The following is a 15,087-nucleotide window of genomic DNA, read 5'->3' on the forward strand; positions in this document are numbered from 1 at the left end:
GCAGGGCAGGGTAATATTCCTGGTTGTAAGCCAGGGGGGTGGGATGGGATATAATGGGATGGGTGCACGTTTTACTTCAGGTACCGTGCAGCACGAAGGAAGCGCTTTACCAACATCTCACATCTACTGATACCGTTACCTCCATCACCCAACCATGGGGAGTCCTGGGGCTGGAAAGGCACCTGGCGGGGATGGGTATGAAGGCACTGTGAGGAAGGCAATGGATTCAGGATGTTGATGCCACGTCTGCCACCAGCAGGCAGGAGGGGAGTGATGGAGCAGGGTGGAAGTTTGGGCTAGAATGAGGTGGGAAACGGGTCCAGGGAGCTGGATGAGGGGTATTGGAGGGCATCCAGATGTCCCCAGGGAAGGGCAGTGGTGAGCCCTTGACTCTGCAGGGCTACCCATGGGGACATAAGCTGCCTCAGAGGGAGAGTGACTGCAGTTTTTTAAAAAAATTACCACAGCTGACATGATTTTTAATTTTTTTTTTTTTTTTTTTTTTTACATGAGAGACTGGTTTTGCTTGCTCTGGGGATCCAGGCTGCAGCTGGAGCATGCTGTCATGGGGCAGGTGAAGCTTCTTCCTCACAGGACGGGGACAAGCTTGACAGGATGTTTTCTTTCTGGGTGCGTTTGCGCGTGAAGACGTTTCTGCCCACCCTGCAGGAAGCAGAGTTTCTGTGAGACTACTCACAGATGAAATGCACTCAGAGGTGTCCCTAAATGCCCCCCACCTTGCCCCAAGCAGCTGCTGGATGCCCCTGGCCAGAGCAAGCCCCTAACCAGGAGGCATTGGCATCGCCACTGCAAACTTGTGCTGGGGGGTTCCCAGAAGTGGTCCCCTCACCCAGAGGGATGCTTGTCCTAAGGGGCCCTGAAGAGTGCCCCTTCACTTGGGCAGAGTGCACCACCGCTCCCAAATCCCCCCACTACCTTGTGGCTTTCCAGTCCTCCTTGAGGGACCCGACAGCTTCACGTAGCAGCCACATGGTGGTCAGCGTCTCCTTCCCACTCGTGTCCACGAAGCACTGCCCCGTGAAGGCGGTGGTGGCATCTGGGGAAAGCGCTTGCTTGGGGCATTGGTGGAGACAGCACCCATGCTCGCTGGCTGCTTCCCCTTCCATGAGATCCACCCAGCCACAGCCATGTTTCCACTCCGATGGTCATGCACCCACCCAAGCCATGCTGGAGGGACCTGCCCTTCCCCAGCGGCTCCCTCAGGTGAGCCAAGGTCTGCAGCACCGCATCTCCAATGCACTAAGGGGGTCCAGACACACCACAGGCACCTTGGGCTGCCCAGCAGGGATGGGTGCAAAGATGCTGGGTGAGGAGGGGCTGCCCCATTCAAATCCAGTATTGTTCATTAGCCCCACGCTGGGCAGGCACCGCTGCCTCCCTCTGCTTAGCTGCACCAAAGTATCACACAGCAGACTTTCCAGCAGAGGAAAAATCCTGCTGGCTACCTGTGTGGCTCCCAGTGCCCCCATGGTACCACCTGAGTGTCCCAGCACTTACTGGAGAACTTGTCCCAGCGCACGGTGAAGGCAAACGTGGGCCAGCCCCCCTCACCCGGCTGCTGCTGGGCGCCCTTCAGGGGGGAGGCACGGGCGCAGCCGCCAGCAAGAGTGACCCGTGTGAGGTATTTCCCCTGGAAGTCCCCGTTGTCCCTCACCACCGAAATCTCCATCAGTGAGTCCTGCTCATTCCTCCAGAGCCCGTTGAGCTGGCACTGTAGGGACACCGCCACGGGCGCTCTGCCCCCACGCACAGTGCAGAGGGGGACCCCATCCCTCCCACTGCCCCACAGCTGGAGCCGTGAGCTCTGCTGTTGATGCGACTGCGGGGCACAGCTCTCCTTCAGTTTGGGGAAATGTTCCCCCAGGTGCTGCCAGCTGCTGAGCCGATGGTGCAGCTTGGCCAGCATGTCCCAGCCCAGCAGTGTGCATGGTGACCATTTGGGAAGGGGTGCCCCATGCAGGGTGTCCTGGGCACAGATCCCATGGGAGGGGACACCCTGTCCACAGTATCCCCACGCAGAGACGCTGTGGGAAGGGATGCCCCAAGCAAGGCAACCCTGGGCACAGACCCTGCAGAAGAGATGCCCCCTGCGTGGTGCCCCTGTGGGAGCAAAGCCTTGTGGAGATGGTGACCGGGTGGCTGGGGGTGACCCAGAGATACCCTGCCCGTTGTCTGGACCAGGTGCTTGCAAAGCTCCCCTGCTTGTCCCAGCCTAAAACGACATTTAAGAGAGGACCCCCCTGCCGCCACACTGCACCCCAGTGCCATGTCTGCCACGTCCCCATCACCACCAGTCCCCATACCTTCCTCTCTGCAGGGACGGCACATGCTGCCAGGGCCAGTGCAAGGACCAGACTGAAAGCACCGCTCCCCATGGCCGCAGGGCTGCGCAGGGCCTGGCACAGCTCCCTCTGGGCCCTCCGCCCCGATTCCCTTTATAGGGCTGTAACCGGAGCTCCGCAGGCACGGGGTTGGCAGTGGGGCCAGTGGCCGGGTGGCTGGGTGCCGGGGACAGGCGAAGTGAGGAGGTCAGCATGACCTGGGCAGTGCAGGAGGAACATGGGGATCAGCATGGCTGCGGAGGGAGGTGGGGGCGCAGGGATGGTTTGCACATCTACTATCCAAGAGATTCTGCCAGCCCATTTCTTGCTCCATGGTGGAGTCCTTGGGATGGGCACAGCCTGGCACTGCCCCACTGCCACCATCCCAGTGCTGCCACCCAAACAGCGCTGCAGCGAGCACAGCCCAAACAGCTCTTCTCTGCTGCACTGAAGGCTCATGTGTCTGCCCATGGGAGTTCAGCCTTGTGGCAGTCCTCTCCTGCATTACAAATTTCTGCTGCTGTTTCTAAGCTGTTTTTTCTCCTGGCTGTGGTGGGCTTTCCCTGAGTCTGGGAGCTGTGACTGTCACTGCAGCGGGAGCTCTTAGGCACCCTGGAATTAATCCCCCTTTTCAGTGCACAAGGGCTTTCCTGAAGGATATGTAGATACTAAAATTAGCTTGTCCCCATGAGAGGGGAGGCCCTACGCATGGTGCTCCCGTGCACAGACCCCACGCGTGGCGATGCCCCATGCATGGTGCTTTGAGGCCAGGCAGGGTACAGCTCTGTGGCAGAGCCCTGTCTGAGCCCTCCCAAGGGGTCCCTAATGGTACAACACTGTACCAAGGACGGGCGGGTGGGAAGGGGTCCTTGGACCGCCTGACTCTTGCACAGGGGCATGGCACAGCCACCTCGTCCAAAAGGTGATGGGCAGGTAAACATGTCGCTGCCGATGCTGTGGGGGAAGACAGAGCTGGCACCTGGCTCTGTCCAGTTCAGGGGGGATCTCTCTGGCCCCTGCCCTGCATAGGGGATGAGCATCTGCTTTGAGCATCCTCTGGAGACACATCTGCCCCAGGCTGGAAGACACCAGGAGGGCCACTCTCCTGTTTCTGGGGAGCAGGATGTGGTCATGCCCATGTGCAGATTGCACTTTGTTTTTTAATTAGAAAATGGTAGTAGCTGCCTTCAGCTCCCATTCCAGGGACTTGCTTCAGAAGCCCATGGGGCCCTAGCACAACTGTCCCTTGCTTGCTGCCCAGCTGACTCCCAGCACTGGCACCCACCTCCAGGGCTCAGTGGTCTCCTCGAGGTCTCCATGCTACACCCGTGAGTGCAGCCCCAGCATGGAGCAGGGATGGAGAAGTGCCCTACGGCCCTGGTCTGCCTGGGATTCACCCACTGACTTTCCAGTCATCCTCGAAGCTGTCAACCTCATCTTGCATGATCCATGCAGTCCTCAGTATTTCCTTCCTGTCCTCGTCCACAAAGCCTGGCTCACGGAGGTGGTGGTGGAGACTGTGGGGTAGGGGGGTGGGAGGTGGGAGAGGGTGCTGGGATGGGGGTTTCCCTCTGCTAGGCAGCCAGTTTGTCAGTTTGGGAGTGGGAAAGGCTGCTTGCGGGTGGGTGATGTTTCCCTCCCCAGCCTCCTGTACTGCTGGGACCAGGGACATGGCACTGGACTAGCATGGGAAATGCAGGGCGTGGAGGGATGAGCCCAGCTGAACCTGCATCCAACTGTGCCTCACCTCGTCCTGGGCAGGACCTGCCTGGACAAGAGCCAGAGGTGGGGACTGGGAGGTGGCACCAGCCACACAGCTCTGGTGTTGGGGATGGAGGAGCACTGGGGACACCACAAGAAGGGCTGGGGAGCTCTGGGGACACCGCAGGGAGGCTGGGAAAGGAGAAGCGCCTGAAAAGCTCCAGGTGACAATGAAGCCAAAGGTGGGCTGGCTCTTCTGGTTCGTGCAGTGCTGGGACCCCTGCAGCAGTGACACCTGGATCTTGTTTGTGGTGGCTGTCACAGCCATGTGGTAGGAGCTGGCAAGGTCACCTTTTCCATTCATGGCCCTGATGGTCATGTTGGAGCCCTGGACATTGATCCAGCACCTGGTCAGCACACACTGGAGCGGAGGGGACTCGACGCTGGTGCTGAGGCACAGCCTGAGTATGGGCAGGGTGGCAGGAGTGGGCACCCCCAGGAGCTGCAGAAGGGAAGCTGGACAAGTCCCAGGTCCACCTTCCACCCAAAGGGATATACTGCCAAGTTCTGTGAGCTCGGCTGTGGGTTGGAGAGGCAGCCCAGGAGGGACTGGGAACCTGGCTGAGGAGCTCCTCCATCCTGCCAGGACGACGGTCCATGTTCGGCAAGGCTGCAGCCAGAGCTGTGCCAAGGAGAGAGGCAGAGAAGCAGAGCAGGGTGTGCAGTCCCAGCTGGGGGGCTGGTGGGAATGATGACCAGGCAGACACGGCACAGGGGGCAGGAGCTACGGGACTTCATTTATAAGTGAAGTTATAGGCTTTAAAATCCGATTCATTCTTCTGTCATGACCACACTGCCTGTGCACACATCCAGACCAACCGGCCGTGGAGTTTCTGGGTGACTCCCTGGCTCCATCTGCTTAGGCGTGACAATGGCTGCATTGAGACAAATGCTGGGCACTGAGATGTTCAGTGTTGAGACATTTGTAAACAGTCGACAGGAACAGTCCTTGCAGAAATGGTCACGTAGGACAGTCTTCTGCATGTGGTTAAGACATCTAAGTGCTGTTTCCCATGTAGCTGAGATAAGTAGTAGTGATGGATCACACATGCACTGGAGCATGGACAACAGCCAGACAAGAGCTGAACAGGGAGCAGGTTGCGGGGGTCTCACCTGACCCCGCTGGTGGTCCTGCTGCAGGGACCTCTGCAACAAAGACTCCCTCTCCATCCAGACAGTGACCAACTGATCCCTACATGAGGATTACCTGATGCCAAGATCCCAATAAACTAATTTTTCTTTTTTTAACCAATACACTACCTGTGAGCACCTCTGCAACACAGACATGGCAGCAGCGATACGCTGTCTGTGATTGCAAGGTGCCTCCTCCAGCTCCTTATGCCTCTGAAGGCAGTCATGGTACGTGACTGACCACAACTAAGGCTTACCATGCAGCAGCAACAGCTGGTTTTCCTCCCAGAGGGAGGTCTACAGAGGGGCTGCAGGGGATCCCGCTGCTCACCTTTGCCATGCCGATGAACCTGAGCTGGAAGGAGGCAAATAGCACCAGGTTAGTGGCTCAGAGAGGCAGAGCAGACACGAGCAGTGTGCAAAGCACTGCGAGCAGGTCTTGCAGCTGGCTAAAACCTAGTGCTGATGAATGCCCAACGCCCATGGGGAAGCATACTCAGCCACAGCCTCCCCCCAGGCACCCCTGGCACACCATGTCCTATCACCTGCCGCTCCAAAACTGAGATGCTGGATGCATTGCAGCCTTGCTGGGTGCCCTGATATAGGGACTGGCCTTGCAAACAGCTCTGCCAGCCTATGCCCGCCGTATTTCTCACCAGCACCGTGGCTGCCTGCAGGGTTTGCAGATGGCTCAAACCATGGTCAGCGCTGCTGCCTCGCTGAAGCAGCCCCAGGACTGCTGTACAGCCTCCAGGGAGCCCTGGGGAAATGTTGACATGAAGGCAATAATAAAGTTAGGAGGATACATGCAGTAAGGCTGCCCCACCTCTGAGGTGCCCATGCTTTGGGGTGAGAGCAGACTCCTGCGGTTCCTCTGCCACCCTCTTTCACTATTCTTAGGTTCCTCTAAAGTAGGTAAAAGGCTGCACAGACCAAAGGACACCACAGCAGTAAAGACATTCTTCTCAAAAAGGCTGCAAGGGAACTGAAAAAGCTGGAGAAATTCCAGGAAGGCACTGAGAAGGAAACAGCAGCATCGCTCCAGAAGCAGAAAATGGACCCAAGGGAGAAAAAAACATGAAAAGCAAACTGCATGCAAGTCTGCAACAATACAGGCTAAAATACAGAGCAGCTGGAAAACTTGCTAAAGCCACGGACACTGTCAGCATGACATTTGTGGCAGCAAACCCAGGGACGTAGCAGGAGGTGGCAGACCGCCCGCTCCTGCCTTTAGGCTGCTCAAATCCAGGCAGGGTGCTAGTGTGGGGGACACAGCACCTTCTGGAGTTATTTTGGGACTGGACAAGTCGAGAACCAAGTTTATGATTCAGACTTGGAGCTGAGTTTCCTGGAAATCATTTGTTTCAGCTGGGAGGGGTGGCTCAAGCAGCACAGGCACTGCCCATTTCAGTAAGTCACAAAGTCTCACAGACAGCGGACTGGATGTTCTGGATATCCCGTTTCCAGTAAATCACACACATTTACAGAATCTCAGAACGGCAGGGGTTGGAATAGGCTGCTATTGCTACGTGTCCTGAATGTGTTTCATGTCATGTTTAGGGTTACAAAAAATTGTTTTAACAATCACAGAAACACAGAATCCCAGAACAGTAGGGGTTGGAAGGGACCTCTGCATATCACCCAGTCCAGCCCCCTGCTAAAGCAGGATCACCCAGAGCAGGTTGCACAGGATGGTGTTCAGGCGGGTTTTGAATCTCTCCAGGGAAGGAGACTCCACAACATCTCTGGGCAGCCTGTCCCAGTGCTCTGTCACCCTCAGAGTGAAGAAGTTTTTTCTCATGTTCAGATGGAACTTCCTGTGTTCCAGTTTGTGCCCCTTGCCCCTTGTCCTGTCACTGGGCACCCCTGAGAAGGGTCTGGCCCCATCCCCTTGACACCCACCCTTTAGATATTTATAAGTGCTGATGAGATCCCCTCTCAGTCTTCTCTTCTCCAGACTAAACAGCTCCAGCTCTCTCAGCCTTCCCTCATACAAGAGATGCTCCAGGCCCCTCATCATCCTCGTACCCCTCTGCTGGACCCTCTCCAGTAGTTCCCTGTCTGTCTTGAACGGGGGAGCCCAGAACTGGACACAGCACTCCAGATGTGGCCTCACCAGGGCAGAGTAGAGGGGAAGGAGAACCTCCCTCGACCTGCTGGCCACACTCTTCTTAATGCACCCCAGGTACCATTGGCCTTCTTGGCCGCGAGGGCACACTGCTGGCTCATGGAGAGCTTGTTGTCCACCAGGACTCCCAGGTCCTTCTCTGCAGAGCTGCTTCCCAGCAGGTCACCCCCTAACCTGTACTGGTGTATGGGGTTATTCCTCCCTAGGTACAGGATCCTACACTCGCTCGTGTTGAACTTCATATGGTTCCTCTCCACCCAACGCTCCAGTCTGTCCAGATCTCGCTGAATGGCAGCGCAGCCTTCCAATGTGTCAGCCACTCCTCCCAGCTTAGTATCACCAGCAAACTTGTGAGGGTACACTCTGTCCCCTCATCCAGGTCACTGACGAATGTGTTGAATAAGACCAGACCAAGCCCTGACCCCTGGGGCACACCAGTAGCTACAGGCCTCCAGCTAGACTCTGCGCCATTTATCACAACGCCCCGGGCCCTGCCATTCAGCCAGTTCTCAACCCACCTCACTGTCCATTCATCCAACCCACGCTTCCTGAGCTTGCTAACGATGTTATGAGAGACGGTGTCAAAAGCCTTGCTGAAGTTGAAGTAGGCAGCATCCACTGCTCTTCCCTCATCCACCCAGTTGGTCATGCCATCACAGAAATACTATCAGATTGGTCAGGCATGATCTCCCCTTGGTGAATCCATGTTGAGCACTCCTGATAACCTTCTTTTCCTCTACATGTTTAGAGATGACATCCAAAATGAGCTGAACTCTTTCCCTAGGAAGAATTTTGGGGCTGGATGTGCTGCAGCTACCAGCGCTGTGGTGCTGGTACAGGGCAGCCCTCGCCACTCACCAGGGATATGGACACAGTCAAGACCCTGCACCTGCCTTCCTGATGGCTCCCTTGGAGCTGGGGGAGCTGCCAGCCAGCTTTTTGGTGTGCAGAAGGGTCCCCCAGGTTACCCTTCCATCATGCTCACTCGGTATCAAGCAGGGAAGAGCCAGTGCTGGCCTGTGCTTGGTGTCAGGAGGTTGCTTTGGGGATGCACCATCCCATTTGTGCCGGAAAAGGTGCTTACTTGTGGCCAGTCTCTTCCAGGAATAACAGGGTGAGAACTTCACCCCGCACCCACCATAGTGCTTTAGCCCACCTTCCCCAGGACATATCCACAGACTGCACAAGATTGTGTTTAAAAGGCAAAACCCTCTCCTTTATTTTTTCAAGAGGCTTTTCCCCAAAGTTGGATGATGCTGCGGAGGGATCTCCTTGTCTCTCAAACATGGCTGAAGCGAGAGGTTTTTCCCTCTTCCTTTCAGTGTATACGAGTGAAGATGTTGTGGCCAGTCCTGTAGGGAAGAAAAAGTCCACTGGTGCCCAGCCAGTGGAGGGGCAGGGGTCCCAGCCGGGCCAAGTGTCCCATGTCTCACCTGGTGGCTTTCCAGTCATCGGGCAGGGAGTCAACCTTCTCTCGCAGCAGCCAGGATGTCTGCAGGACCTCGTCCCCATCATCCCCAGCAAAGCACTGGCCCACGAAGACAGCTGTGGAGTCTGGGGGAGCGGTGGCTGTTAGCATCCCAGGGGGACCCAGCTTTTGGGGCTTCACAAGCACCAGCAGGTTTAATGCTCACAGACCCTCAGTGGGTCCCAGTGTTTGCAGGGAAATTAAATTATCTGTGGCAGAGATGTTGTCAAAGCAGCTCTTGGTGCCACCTAGCCCAAATGGTGTTTCAGGAGGTGTCCTGCTGTCTGCAGCCACTATCCGGAGTGGAGAGAGATCAAGGAAGGACAGACTGAGGACAGGAGAGGGGATGGAGGGATTGGGGTGGGTGCTGGGACCTGCCTGAGCTCCCCTCTCCATCCCACCACCTCATCCAGGCACAGCCACCACTGCAGCTACTGACCAGAAAACTTCTTCCAGTTGACGGTGAAGCCAAAGGTGCACTGCCCATCCTCATCCAAATGCTGGGAGCCAACAAGGGGGGACGGCTGGATGGGTTTCTGGGCACTTGACACAGCAGTGTGGTACTCGCCAGTGAAGTTGCCCTGGCTGTCGACTGCGGACACCTGCATCCTAGAGCCCAGGTCGTTCTCCCACCAGCCAGTCAGGTCACACTGCTGGGGCATGAGCAGACGTGTACCCGGGGGCTGCCTGCACACAGCCCCTACCCCTGCCCTGTGGGCTGAAACCCCTGCCCACACATCCCCACTGCCCACGGGGTGCTGGCACTCACCTTGCCATTCCTTGTGGGGCGTTTCTGCTTGCGGCCTGGCCACCACTTGGTGTTGGTCCCCTTTGCCTCCTTTGCACTGGCCTTTTCCTCCCCGGGGATCTCGGCTGGCTCGCAGAGGAGCTTGGAAAAGAAAGAAAACACGGGGGCAAACTGTGGGCAGCAGCACAGCAAGGGATCTCCAGCCCCGTGAGTGCTTGAGCACTTGTTTTTAAGAGACATGATTTATAAAGTTGATGCTATCTCAGCCATGTCAGGAGGGTGAAAAGCTGGGGTAAGCCAAGCAGAAGGGGAGGTGAAGAGGAAAAGCTAAAGGCAGGAGCCCCAGACAGGTAGGAATACAGACAGGACCTGCCCTCCAGCCCTGCCAGGTGATCCCAGGACACATCTGCCTGTGTGCGTTGGGGATGTGTGCTGTGCTCGGTGCCAATGTGTGGCACGAGTGGAGAGCCCACTGGGATGGGCAGAGCTCTCGAGTTCATGGTGGGCTCCTGCATGGCCAAGAAGGCTGCACAGCCAGTGCAGCATCCCACCTGCAAGGCTCCGGCTCCTCCTCCAAGAACTGCCTGCCTTCTCCCACACCGAACCTCCCCATGCAGGGGCAAGCCACCCCCCTGGGGCACGGTCTCCAGGTCACCCCTGCCCCAATTCCCCTGCATGTCCCCGCGGCAGGGGTCCCCTCCCTGCACCAAGGAAGGGATCCCCATGCACACCCCTCCCTAGAGACATGGACAACCCCGGAGCATTCCCCCTACGGGTGGGTCTTCCACACATGTCCGTGTCCCCATCCCCCCCAAGCATTGCAGGTCCCACATCTGCCCCCCCACCCCCCACCCCCGGGGTAGGTCTCTCTCCCCGGACCCCCACGCGTGCCCCCATGCAGCCTCCCCCGGTGCCGAGTTTCCCACGCGTGTCTCCCAGCAGGCGCTCCGACCCGCACCCCCGCTCCCACCTGGCTCCCCGCCGCTGTCGCGGCCAGCGCTGCTCCGACGGACACAGCGACGGTGGAGAGGAAGCGGCGGCTCATCATGCTGCAAGAGCGAAACCGTATCCCGCGGTGCTAGCGCTGCGTGTGCCTTTACAGCTCGGCGCTCCCCCCGCCTTTGCCTTCCCGGAAACTCTCTGGTGACACCCGCGGGACTGGTGGGGACGGGGACCGGGATGGGGGTAGAGATGGGGACAGGAGGGAGGACGGGGATGGGGGCAGGGATGGGGATGAGGATGGAGAGAGGGATGGGGATGGAGGTGGGGACCGAGATGGGGGCAGGGAAGGGGGGTGGCGATGGGCACGGGGACGAGGCTGGGGATGGAGACAGGGCTGACTGGAGCTGCCCACCGACATGGCCCAGCCTGGGGGTCCCTGGCCCGGGTCCCGCTGTCTTCTGGCTGAGGGCTGAGTCTGGGCTTCACCCCTGCCCTGCAGGAGCCCCTGCACCCTAAACCACTCCTGGTCACTGCAGGGGATGGGCAGGAGGATAGGAAGTCACGAGGGCGTGTGTGCGATGATCTGGCAGGTGAAGGAAGCAGACCTGCCCCAACAGCAATAAGAAAGCCTCAGGGCATTGAGGGCTGGAGGTGGGCAGCCCTGGCTGCATGTACCAGGAGAGAAAAAAAAAAAAGGCCAGAGAATGTTTGGGCAGGAGCAGAGCAAGAGCAAAAGGCCAGCAAACATTGGGGCAACAATCGGGCCCATGTGGGCTGTTGCTGTGGGGGAGCTGAAGGATCAAGGATGGGGCCATTTGGGAAGCAGGGCCAGGAGGGGGCAATTGACAAGCTGGGCTTCAAGTGTGCTGGCTTCTTGTAAACGGTTGGTTTTGCTTTCAGTTTCTGTTCCACTGTTTAGCAAGCAGGCTGCTTACGTAATCTCCTATCCCACAGAAGGTGTTTCTAGGAGACCCTGAGAGACAGGGAATTTGCAGCAGTGGGGGTCATGAGAGGACAGAAAGGAAGTTTTACTCCACAGTTCCGCAGCATTCTTGATGGCACTGCTTCCTCCCATGGGCTTACCCTGCCAGGGTTCCCAGCCTCATCCTCCCACTCCCACTGGGGTCCCAAAGCTTTAACCTCACAGTCCATATGGAGAAGCCTTTCGCGACCAACTCATGGTGCTGGTGACAGCCACGGCGGGCATTTGGGGAGGGTGAGCATGGGAATGAGCCCAGGGCGGTCAGGGCAGTGCCGAGGATACCTGTGTGCAATGGGTCTGACCTGAGGGACTGCATGTGGAAGGCAGGGGTGAGGATGAGGGTGCAGGGGTGAGGATGAGCATGCAGGGGTGAGGATGAGGATGCAGGTGTAAAGATGAAGTTGCAGGGGTGAGGATGAGGATACAGGAGTGACGATGAGGTTGCAGGGGTGAGGATGAGGATGCAGAGATGTCTTTTGATCAAAAGCTGAACTACCAGGCACGCCAGCCAGTTGGGCTCGGCCAGTACAGGCATACCCTGGACAGGCTCTGGTCCGTGCGCTCTCCAGGAGACGGGAGGGCTGAGAGCAGCCCCAGAGCCCAGCAGGCAAGGAGGGAGAGGAGCAGAGGCTCAGGAAGGCTGGGGAATGGCAGACATGCTGTGAGAGGAAGAGAATGCTGGACAGGGCCTGACAGTTTCCTGGGGCGCTATTTTCTCACTGCCTCAAAGTCTCTGCCCCATCGACAGTGTCTTCCTCGAGCAGCCCTGCTGCCCCCAGGCAGCAGCCTCCTTCAAGCCCTTCACACCTCTCCCTGCCCACACAGCTTCTCCCCTGGGTGCTCAGGGGCACCCAAGTTAGGAGCTGCACATTACGGGTTAGGGAACTTGTGAGTTAGAAACTTCATGGGCTGCTGAAGTGATGAATTAGATGGGTAAGCGCAAAGGGCATTGGGCCCTTATTTGACATGTATGTTTGTTTTCTTTCCTAGTGAGCTGATAAAGTAATTTACAGGTGATGTTGTCCTATGAATTTGAGCCCACAAAAGGAACCTTATCCTGTTCCACTCTCCAGCTGATGAAGTGACAGTGGGAAATACATGCATATGTACATATATAAAGAAGGGGATCCCTCCAGTATCTGGCCTTAGCCACCCAGTCTACCCAGTAGCTGCCTCTGGAGCCCCAGGTCCCTCCCCTGGTCCCTCCAGTATCCAGCCTGGACTTGGGCCTTCCCAACACCCCAGGCTCCCAGCTTATGACCGTGATTCCCTCTACAGGGGCCGGCACCCAGCCCTTCCCCCCTGTGTGCATCCAAAACCAAGCCCTCAACCCACAGCAGTAGCTGGAAATGGAGTTTAATGGAAAGATGTGGCAGACTGGAATGCGGAGATGCAAGCTTTGGGAAGGGGGGGACCCACCAGCAGGCTGCTGGGAGGCACTAGGAGGCACTGGGAGGAAGTGGGCAGGGTGAGGGTGTGTTTCCCAGCCAGGATCCTGGGAGCAGGCAGGAGCCCAACCCAGGACCGGGGCAGCAGAGATCCTTGTGGATGCAGGCGGGATGGTGGGGTGCAAGCAGCTTTGATCCCTGTCTCCATTACTTGATGCATCTCCATCACTTGATGTGTCCCCATCACTTGATGCGGGTGAAGGTGGAGGTGCCAACCCTGTGGGGAAGCCATGTCAGCAGGAGGGGAGGCAGGGCTGTGGGGCAGCGAGGCAGGGGCAGGGCTCACCTGGTGGCTTTCCAGGTGTCCCTGCGGGATGGGACCTCTTCCCGCAGGAGCCATGTGGTCTCCAGTGTCTCCTTCCCATGGCGATCCACAAAGCACTGTCCCACAAAGGCAGTGGTGGAGTCTGGTGGGGTTCAAGTGGAGCAGAGGGAGCTCAGAGCATGTGTCTCCAGACAGAGGAGCCTGGGCCACCTGATCCTGGCAGACAGACACCCCCCCACCACATGCCCCGGACAAACAGATGGACTTCCCTGCCACATTGCCCAGATGGATTGCTTCCGCATCGCCTGGACAGATAGATGGGCACCACCCCTGCCATGTCCCCTGGACAGACAGGTGGACACCCCCGCCACCTCTCCCAGACAGACAGACACCCTTTCCACCCACCCCAGACAGACAGCCCCCTCCCCCCCCCCCCCCCCCCCCCCCCAATTCCATGTCCCATGGCAGGAGCAAATGTGTGTGGCCGGTCCGTGGCCACAGCCAGTGTTTCTCTGGGTCCCATGGGGGGTAGGGGGGACCAGCCGGGGGGGCACCCCACTCCCAACATGAGCAGGGGATTGCTGGCTGCCCTGGGATGCTGTGCTGGGTACTGCTGTACCTGCAAACTGCCACTGCACGGTAAAGCCAAAGGTGGGCTGCCCCTTGCCATTGGGGTGCTGCTGGGCCCCTTGCAGGGGTGACACCAGGATCTGCTTGTTGGTGGCTGCCACGGCGGTGTGGTAGGAGCCCGAGAAGGTCCCAGTCGTGTCCAGTGCTGAGAGGGTCATGTTGGAGCCCAGCTCGTTCCTCCACAGGCCCTGCAGGTCACACTGGGGACCAGGGGTTATGCTGCTGACTTGGGCATTGCTGAGCCATGGCCCCCACTCCAGCTTTTCTGGGCAGTGGGACATGTGCCCCGTGTGTCTGGGGCTCACACGGCCCCTCCGCATGGCAGCTGAGACCAGTGGCATGGGCACCGGCTGGGCCGGCACCTCTCCCTCCCATGGCAGGGCAGGGCAGAGCTGGGGGTGCTGGGTACGGCACGGCACGGCATGGCACGGTGAAAGCATGAACCCCCTCACCCATGCTTACTGCACCCCAGGGGTGGCACAGCATGGCACAACACACTGTGGCAAAGCACAGTGCGGCACAGCACAGCCTGGCATGGCACAGCATGGCACAGCATGGCATTAGGCGGCACAGCACGGCACAGCACGGAATGGCACAGCACAGCAAAAGCAGGCAGCCCCTCGGCCGTTCACGCTGCACCCCAGGGATGGCACAGCACGGCACAGCACAGCACCGCATAGCCAGGGTGTGCAGCCCTTCATCCAGTCACCCTGCACCCTGGGGACAGCACGGCATGGCACGGCATGGCACAGCAGAAGCGGGCAGCTCCCCGGCCAGGCACTGCCCACAGGCTGCCCTTACCTTCCTGGCAGCAGCAGTGCGGGGGCTGAGCAGGGCCAGGGCGAGCAGGAGGCTGCAGCTGAGGGTCCCCATGGCGGCGGTGGCAGCGGTGACGGCCGTGCGCAGTGCCCGGTCTCTGCCTGCGCTGCTGCCCCGCGCCAGCTCAGCCCCTTTTATAGCGGAGAGGGCTGAGGCTGGGAAGCGGCCGCCCATGCCGGGCCTCCTGCCAAGTGACATGCTGGTGGGAGACGGGCCATCGGCCACCGTGCCTGACTGCACGGGGTCCTGCTCCCCCAGGTGAGGTGGAGGTCCTGTGGGAGCACGGTGGGGTGGTGGGGGCTGCGATGGAGGAGGCTGGGCCATGGCGGGGGGGTCGTGGCAGGGGACACATACCAGGCTTTGGGGATGGTGACAGGAGAGGCCATGGGGGGGATGGGGGAACATGGGCACTGAGACACAACA

General features: G+C 58.7%; 3 protein-coding genes across 4 annotated transcripts; all 3 read right to left on the reverse strand.

Moving 5' to 3' along the window:
• Positions 1-462: 462 nt before the first annotated feature.
• Positions 463-2,418, reverse strand: LOC104641995 (avidin). Its single transcript, XM_010310815.2, has 4 exons — positions 2,325-2,418; positions 1,519-1,732; positions 937-1,057; positions 463-663 (listed from the first exon to the last, which is right to left on the reverse strand). Exons 1-4 carry the CDS (start codon positions 2,394-2,396, stop codon positions 564-566), a joined length of 507 nt encoding a protein of 168 aa, XP_010309117.1. The 5' UTR covers positions 2,397-2,418; the 3' UTR covers positions 463-563.
• Positions 2,419-8,561: 6,143 nt separating this feature from the next.
• LOC104633335 (avidin) lies at positions 8,562-10,789 on the reverse strand. 2 transcript variants are annotated; one of them, XM_075739612.1, is made up of 5 exons: positions 10,549-10,789; positions 9,600-9,719; positions 9,270-9,483; positions 8,796-8,916; positions 8,562-8,714 (listed from the first exon to the last, which is right to left on the reverse strand). In XM_075739612.1, exons 1-5 carry the CDS (start codon positions 10,624-10,626, stop codon positions 8,681-8,683), a joined length of 567 nt encoding a protein of 188 aa, XP_075595727.1. In that variant the 5' UTR covers positions 10,627-10,789; the 3' UTR covers positions 8,562-8,680. The 2 variants fall into 2 exon arrangements, with proteins under 2 accessions (XP_075595727.1, XP_075595728.1); XM_075739613.1 differs by having other exon boundaries at positions 9,270-9,480; positions 10,549-10,787.
• A 2,053-nt stretch (positions 10,790-12,842) lies between these two features.
• Positions 12,843-14,766, reverse strand: LOC142599443 (avidin-like). The gene is made up of 4 exons (XM_075740100.1): positions 14,647-14,766; positions 13,835-14,045; positions 13,237-13,357; positions 12,843-13,167 (listed from the first exon to the last, which is right to left on the reverse strand). Exons 1-4 carry the CDS (start codon positions 14,716-14,718, stop codon positions 13,134-13,136), a joined length of 438 nt encoding a protein of 145 aa, XP_075596215.1. The 5' UTR covers positions 14,719-14,766; the 3' UTR covers positions 12,843-13,133.
• Between the last annotated feature and the right edge of the window lie 321 nt (positions 14,767-15,087).

The sequence above is a fragment of the Balearica regulorum genome, chromosome Z, assembly GCF_011004875.1.
Source record: "Balearica regulorum gibbericeps isolate bBalReg1 chromosome Z, bBalReg1.pri, whole genome shotgun sequence".
In the NCBI taxonomy this organism is placed as follows: domain Eukaryota; kingdom Metazoa; phylum Chordata; class Aves; order Gruiformes; family Gruidae; genus Balearica; species Balearica regulorum.

Excerpts from the sequence above, each read along its gene's own strand:
- LOC104641995 (XM_010310815.2), bottom strand. The coding sequence starts at position 2,396 with ATGGGGAGCGGTGCTTTCAGTCTGGTCCTTGCACTGGCCCTGGCAGCA. Across the intron at positions 1,733-2,324 it reads CCGTCCCTGCAGAGAGGAAG|TGCCAGCTCAACGGGCTCTG; the intron begins GTATGGGGACTG and ends GTGTCCCTACAG. Across the intron at positions 664-936 it reads GAGGACTGGAAAGCCACAAG|GGTGGGCAGAAACGTCTTCA; the intron begins GTAGTGGGGGGA and ends TGCTTCCTGCAG.
- LOC104633335 (XM_075739612.1), bottom strand. The coding sequence starts at position 10,626 with ATGATGAGCCGCCGCTTCCTCTCCACCGTCGCTGTGTCCGTCGGAGCA. Across the intron at positions 9,720-10,548 it reads CGACAGCGGCGGGGAGCCAG|CTCCTCTGCGAGCCAGCCGA; the intron begins GTGGGAGCGGGG and ends TTCTTTTCCAAG. Across the intron at positions 8,917-9,269 it reads CAACTGGAAGAAGTTTTCTG|ACTCCACAGCTGTCTTCGTG; the intron begins GTCAGTAGCTGC and ends CCGCTCCCCCAG.
- LOC142599443 (XM_075740100.1), bottom strand. The coding sequence starts at position 14,718 with ATGGGGACCCTCAGCTGCAGCCTCCTGCTCGCCCTGGCCCTGCTCAGC. Across the intron at positions 14,046-14,646 it reads GCACTGCTGCTGCCAGGAAG|TGTGACCTGCAGGGCCTGTG; the intron begins GTAAGGGCAGCC and ends CCTGGTCCCCAG. Across the intron at positions 13,168-13,236 it reads GACACCTGGAAAGCCACCAG|GGTTGGCACCTCCACCTTCA; the intron begins GTGAGCCCTGCC and ends GCTTCCCCACAG.